The sequence below is a fragment of the Teleopsis dalmanni genome, chromosome 1 (assembly GCF_002237135.1).
Source record: "Teleopsis dalmanni isolate 2A chromosome 1, ASM223713v2, whole genome shotgun sequence".
In the NCBI taxonomy this organism is placed as follows: Eukaryota; Metazoa; Arthropoda; class Insecta; order Diptera; family Diopsidae; genus Teleopsis; species Teleopsis dalmanni.
Genome location: NC_051846.1, coordinates 70,321,299 through 70,328,616, shown reverse-complemented (window position 1 = coordinate 70,328,616; position 7,318 = coordinate 70,321,299). Strand labels below are relative to the sequence as shown.

Genomic DNA, 7,318 nt, shown 5'->3' with positions numbered 1-7,318 from the left:
TTTCAAACCTATAAATTTTACCTGAGCCTAGATAGCAACGACGCTGAGGGGACCAAGCCGGAATTGGAACACGAAATTTTTCTAAGTTTATCAATTTGTAAAATTTAGCCAAATTTAAGCTTTTTCACCAAGTTTGAAATATGATTTAGATAGAAAATTCAATTATCTTTCATTTGGTATACACCCCATATCTGTATGTTGCGTAATAACTGAGATATTCAAAAAATAAAAAAATCAAAGTTTTTGAAAAAACTGACTTATTTTACTTAAAAAATTATTAAAAAACAACCACAAACGGGACCGACTTGCACGGATACTCATCTGAAAGGCAATAAAACAAGCTTTCCAATAAAGCAATAAAAGCATCGTATGCACAGATTTTGTGCAAAATTGCATTAAAGTTCGATATCGAAACTGCTTAAATATCATCCGAATCAAAAAACTTAAAATGCAAAATGTTCAGAAATACACCACAAAACACAATTTTAAAACCTCAATTAAATATTTTAATTTTATCATAAAAAATTGTTAAAAAATAGCATTTTTTTTAGCTTACTTTACTGTAATCAGTATATCTTCGCATGCAAAAAGGGGACCGAAACAAAATTAAATTTTCTTTAAAGACAATAAAATTTACTTTCCAAAAAACTTAAAATCATAAAAATCGTATGCACAGTTTTTTCTCTATTATTTTTTAAAAATTGTCAATTTTTTACCAAAAATCCAATTATTTGAAAAAAACCTCCACCCTCACTGCGACAAATGCAGAGCAAGCTCAAGGCAGGCATCCCAGCGCCATCTAAGTTTCAAGTATAAATATGATGTTTGTATTTTTTTACGCAAGTATTGCGAATAAATAAATTAATGAAAATTTGAATAGAAAAAGCGATTTTCTTATATAAAAAGATTAATTTATAAAAAACTATAATGAAGATCCAAATGCACACTAAAACCTTTAAAGGAAATAAAGCACACTTTCCATTGCAACATAAATCAGAGAGATTGATTTTGTCTTCATCCCAGGAAATTTAATCAAACATTTTTTTTTTTTTTTTTTTTTATTATTAACGATTCTTCAATTAAAGACAAAAATCGTTTTAATATTGCACCTAGTACAAATAACAAAAAAAAAGTACTAATAAGCAATTTTATTTGAATATTTAATGTAAAAAAAAAAAGAAGCTATTTTGCTACTCGCTGTCTATTAAGTCTGCCACTGTTTTCCTTTTTAGCCGTCTAGATATTGCAACCACCTGGAGAAGACTGGATGCTGTAACGTTGACATGTGTTTTCAATCGCTGTTTGTGAGCAATGGCACACATTTTCATCAAACATGAAAATTATTATTTCTTTTTAAACACATGTTTTTAAAAAAGTAAAGATGAGAAATGTTAAGATATACAAAATAATGCATAATTGTGTAAAGGCTGAAATTTCTATAAAGCAATTTCAAACCATACATAAATTCTTGTGTAAATCTGACGTCAGACCGTCAGCCAAAAACACAACACCATCACCATGGACTATTCAAATAAAGAACCCAACTCACCCCTACAAGATCAGCATGTAACCTGAAAAGAATAAAATTTATTTTATTACTTAACAAGATGGTAAGACAATAACATTACCTGCAATCCATGCGTTAATAAGCCGCGGATAAGACTAATAAACAAAACTGAAGAAGAAGAAAAAAAAAAGAGAAAATTAATAACAACAAACCAACAAAACACAACTTGAAAACATGAATTTTGAATTACAAATAATCATACATTGAACAATTATTAAACAATAAAACACACTTTATATCTTTATTGAATAAACATGAATTTAAAGAAATAAAACAAACACTCATTGTTTACATTTTTACAATAGAAAAAAAAAAACAACACATCAGTAAAAAACCCACTGCTGCCGTAAATTCTTCGTTTGGTTTATTTTTCCACTATATGTAGTAAAACACAAAATTATAAACACTATATCAATTATTAATCATATATGTTTTTTTTAACATAAACAAACTACCATACAAAACAATAATTACAATCAGACACTTGCACTAATTCTCCTACCACAATATCACGCACATATATATATCGTTGGGGTTTTATTTTATTTATTAAATAATGGAAGTTATAATTAATTGAATTAAATTGAAAACTAACACTTTATGGTGGTTTTAAATTTTAATTCTCTTTCCGAAATAAATCAAAAGACGCGAAATATGTCAAACATAAAAGTCAGGCGAAGAAAAGTGCGCAAAAATGCAAATAACACGAAGTACACGACAATACACAAAATACACAAGAAAGACACGAAAAGCACAAAAGTCAACACGAACAACGAAGTTTACCGGTACGCTACACCGAAAAGCTCCGGTCAATTCGGTATATAAGAACGCGCATTTTACAGAACGGGGGACTTGTCTTTTGGAGCTCAAGCGAGTTACAAGTTCACTGGTCAATTCGATCAAAACTAGATTACAGGCTACTTCAGTCTAACTGGTCAATTCGATCAAAAATAGGAAACTGGTCAATTCGATCAAAACTAGATTACAGGCTACTTCAGTCTAACTGGTCAATTCGATCAAAAATAGGAAACTGGTCAATTCGATCAAAACTAGATTACAGGTTACTTCAGTCTAACTGGTCAATTCGATCAAAAATAGGAAACTGGTCAATTCGATCAAAACTAGATTACAGGCTACTTCAGTCTAACTGGTCAATTCGATCAAAAATAGGAAACTGGTCAATTCGATCAAAACTAGATTACAGGCTACTTCAGTCTAACTGGTCAATTCGATCAAAAATAGGAAACTGGTCAATTCGATCAAAACTAGATTACAGGCTACTTCAGTCTAACTGGTCAATTCGATCAAAATAGGAAACTGGTCAATTCGATCAAAACTAGATTACAGGCTACTTCAGTCTAACTGGTCAATTCGATCAAAGTAGGAAACTGATTTCATTTAATTTTCTCTTTTCCGTTAATTATTATTTTGATCATTCAGCCCACAGACAAATTGCTTGACACAAAACATCCGCAAGAAGAGAAGGAACCCAGGAGAGAACGCGGTCCTGTCAGGTACCTCCTCAACGTCAGAAGCAACCACGGAAGCCTGTACAACGATTCCATAAAATCACGCCTATATTTACCCTGAAGACACAAACATCAGAAGCGAACGTCGGAGTTATCAAGAATTACTATTTTCTTCCTTAAATGTCTATAACCATTGTTTTTTTTATATATCGGAATAAATAAAATTGGTAAATTATTATAAAAATACGCTTTTATTTTGGTTCCTAAAGAAATTCAGTCCCGAAGATATAAATTCTATTATAACGAACCTGGACAACCGCTTTGCTACTCCAGCAAAGCGTAACGAACGATAAAAGGTCGTTACAATTGGCGCCCGAGCAGGGACTGAGTTTCATGGGACTGAGTTTCAGAGGGACTGAGTTTCATGGGACTGAGTTTCAGAGGGACTGAGTTTCATGGGACTGAGTTTCAGAGGGACTGAGTTTCAGAGGGACTGAGTTTCATGGGACTGAGTTTCACAGGGACTGAGTTTCAGAGGGACTGTAACATTTATCGCAAAAATACCAGGACAAAACCACATTGGTAAATATTAAACTCGATTATCGAAAGGAAATCAATCATGTCTATAGAGCATAAAACAAGGGTCGACATTGGCGACCAAGAACTTCGAAGACCCACCACGCCGAGCAAATCCTGGTTGTACAACTTACGGAAGGATGAATTAATCCACTACTTGTCCGAAATGCAACTAGAAACGAGTGGATCCGTGAAGGAATTACGAAAAAGACTAGCAGCATACATCGACGAAGAAGATTATGACATGGTCCGGAGAGAAATGCTATGGGACCTTGCGCGTAAACATACAAAAACAATACCGATCACACAAGAACTAAATAACGATGTACAAATAACAATTCCACCTGTTACACAAAGTATAGAAAAAGTCCGGAAATGGTCTGTTAAATATGACGGGGGCAAAGACCCGCTGATGTTCATCGAACGAGTCGAGGAGTTGGTGGAAGCCCATGGATTAAACATTAACACAATACCACGTACCATGCCAGAACTTTTGAAGGATAAAGCATTAAATTGGTATAGAAGTAATAACAGCCAGTGGAAATTATGGACCGCTTTCAAAGCTGACTTTCTCAAGTTCTTTCTACCGGTAAGATACTTTGAGAAGTTAGAAGATGAAATCCGGGCCCGCCGTCAGAGGTCACGGGAGACATTCAAAGACTATGTTATAGCAATCCAAATTCTAATGCGACACGCAGATATAGGAGCCGCTGCTCAACTAGAACGAATTTATCGAAATGCACATCCGGACTACTAGCTTTATATCCGACGACGAGACTTCGAAACATTGGGAGAACTAATCGACATGGCTGGTGATTACGAAGCTATACGGGGAGAACAAGAGAAAACCGGACCTCCAAGGCTAAGAGAGGAAAGAAACCACCTAGTCCAATCTTTCGAGCAGAGAATCCAAGACACACCAAATGCGTGCCGAAGGTGTGGGAAATTGGGACATATGGCAAGAATCTGTCGAAATCCAAAAATTCTTTTTTGTTGGATCTGTGGAAAACTGAACACACGAACCCTTGACTGCTGCAAGGAAGATCCGGGAAACGAGATAAGAGGACGACCAACAGTGGGGAAGCCGTTCTCTCGAAATTTAGGCCCCGCAAGGACTTAAGACTAATCCACGTAAACGAAACTCGAATTACGGCACAAGTTCAGCCACAACAGACTTCTACACAAGTAACAATGTCGCCAGCTCATGTTTCCTCACCATTGACACTATCTACGTCTCAACAGCAACAACCACAAACTCCTTCAACTCCATCACATCATCTGAATAGTATTTTGAATGAAACAGCTAATTCTAATGATTCCTCAACACTAGCAGTTGCAGCCAATGACAGCAATAACAGTAATAACAGTAGCAGTAATAGTTCAACAAATAGTATTGTAAATAATCAACCAACGATGCCATTACAGAATACAATGAGACTCATATCCATGACGCCAGTACTAGTTGAAGATATCCATAGTCTAGGCCCGGTATCACCTGTCCGGAACCAGCAGCAAAGTAACCAACAACATAACCAGTCGATAGATAAGCAAACAACAGCAGAAGTAAATAAAATTGCAACTTCAAAGACAGCATCACTATCCAAGCCAAGTATAATACAAAGCACACAATGTCGGATTTACCCAGACAAGCATTCAGTAAAACTGCGAGAAAATTTACAAGAGCAAGCGCCATGTAAATGCCTTGTACCACCATCGCATGATCCAAAAGCAAACAAAGAGATACAAGAGTTCCAAATCCCAGAAGCACAACGTCAGCGAAATTTAAAACATATCGAAGAAAATCCGAAAGTATTTAGTCTACAGCGATACACACAAGATCGTGAAGAATCACAAACTCAAATACAAAAGGCACAACGACAACAACGTCCAAGATATATCAAACAAAATCCAGAAGTATTTCATCCAATCCGAGTAATACCAGATCAAGTGCAAGCGCATGAAATACAACCACAGCAAGTTCCGCAACATGTTACACCTATCGAAGAAAACAAACCAGAAACTCTCGTGAGACGTCTAGGCACATTTAAACGAAAGGATGACCATCATCATGTCAAAAACCAAGATGATTACTACAAAATTTTCAAGAGTCCAAAGAAACGAAAGAGAAATCGTGCCTCATTCTAAGAGAAATATACGTATCAAAGCCCATATCGCTGACCTCCGAATATACTATGGAAAATAAAAACAAAAAAAAAACCCACACTTGAAAAAAAAAAATATAATAAACAAATCTATTGCATTTCGTATAAAATATAAAATAATAAAATATTATAATAATAATATAATCATAATAATATAAGTCAATAATAATTTAAAGTAATAAAGATAATAATGACTTTCACCATTAACAAACTGTCTCCAGTCAGTTGGCTAATTTAACAAAAAAAAATATTCAGGGTGTAGAGTGCAAAATAATAAGCAAAGAAAAAAGTAAAAAGGCTACTCTGCTGTAAAGGTTCAAAAAGCGCAAATCATCAGGATGTTAGCCGTATATAAGGACCACGCGTGTTTTAATAAGCTAAGTTCGATCAAAAAAATCAAAGATGGCAGATGATTTGGAAACCAAGTTTAAGCGCACAGCCGCACGTGTGCAGCAACAACTAAAAAAATTAGTAAAGAACAAACCACGCAGCCTTTACTTACCAATCGCCATGGAACAAACAGCCAAACAAGATAAAAACAAGCTACGCAAAAACCAACCTGGTAAGAAAGAGCAAACCATGGAAGATGTCCAAATACAACCAACAATAAGACCATCAGACCGGAAAATGTTGCCGAAAGCCATTGGGTGGCGATGTAAAAAAACCCACCAGAACAACAGTGACACACAATCACACCGAGATCCAACACGTGCTCCAGCAGCCTCGACAACAGTAAAAATAGATAATGATGACCAGGATGTACTACAGTGTACATGGAACGATGTGGTTGATGAACAAAATCGATCGCCACCACCACCCGTGATTGACGAGTTATACAGTGAGTTATTAAAGAATGCAGCCGAATCGCAACCATCAGTAGCAGATACAGTCAGAAAATTGGTGGACAAATATCCACCAGAGGTGAGCCAAGCTATTTGCGATGCCCGCAGAAAACGTGGTGCAGGTAAAAGAATTAATTTCCAGCGTGTCGTCGAAGGCAAGGCGTACCAAGTGAAAATCAGTCGGAAAGGCGTAATAAAGGTTTGGGTGAAATAAAATGCGACAACAAAATTTTAATCTTCCGAAGAGGGGAGAGAATGTAAAGGCTGAAATTTCTATAAAGCAATTTCAAACCATACATAAATTCTTGTGTAAATCTGACGTCAGACCGTCAGCCTAAAACACAACACCATCACCATGGACTATTCAAATAAAGAACCCAACTCACCCCTACAAGATCAGCATGTAACCTGAAAAGAATAAAATTTATTTTATTACTTAACAAGATGGTAAGACAATAACATTACCTGCAATCCATGCGTTAATAAGCCGCGGATAAGACTAATAAACAAAACTGAAGAAGAAGAAAAAAAAAAAGAGAAAATTAATAACAACAAACCAACAAAACACAACTTGAAAACATGAATTTTGAATTACAAATAATCATACATTGAACAATTATTAAACAATAAAACACACTTTATATCTTTATTGAATAAACATGAATTTAAAGAAATAAAACAAACACTCATTGTTTACATTTT

At 35.2% G+C, this 7,318-nt stretch overlaps 1 protein-coding gene across 1 annotated transcript; it reads left to right on the top strand.

Moving 5' to 3' along the window:
* Nucleotides 1-4,803: 4,803 nt before the first annotated feature.
* Nucleotides 4,804-6,830, top strand: LOC119684343 (putative mediator of RNA polymerase II transcription subunit 29). Its single transcript, XM_038098372.1, has 2 exons — nt 4,804-5,637; nt 6,177-6,830. Exons 1-2 carry the CDS (start codon nt 4,804-4,806, stop codon nt 6,828-6,830), a joined length of 1,488 nt encoding a protein of 495 aa, XP_037954300.1.
* Nucleotides 6,831-7,318: the final 488 nt, after the last annotated feature.

What these genes read in the sequence shown, in the direction of transcription:
- LOC119684343 (XM_038098372.1), top strand. Translation starts at nt 4,804, where the DNA reads ATGTCGCCAGCTCATGTTTCCTCACCATTGACACTATCTACGTCTCAA. An exon ending in AAAACAAACCAGAAACTCTC is followed by an intron (nt 5,638 to 6,176) that starts GTGAGACGTCTA and finishes AAAAAATCAAAG; the next exon opens with ATGGCAGATGATTTGGAAAC.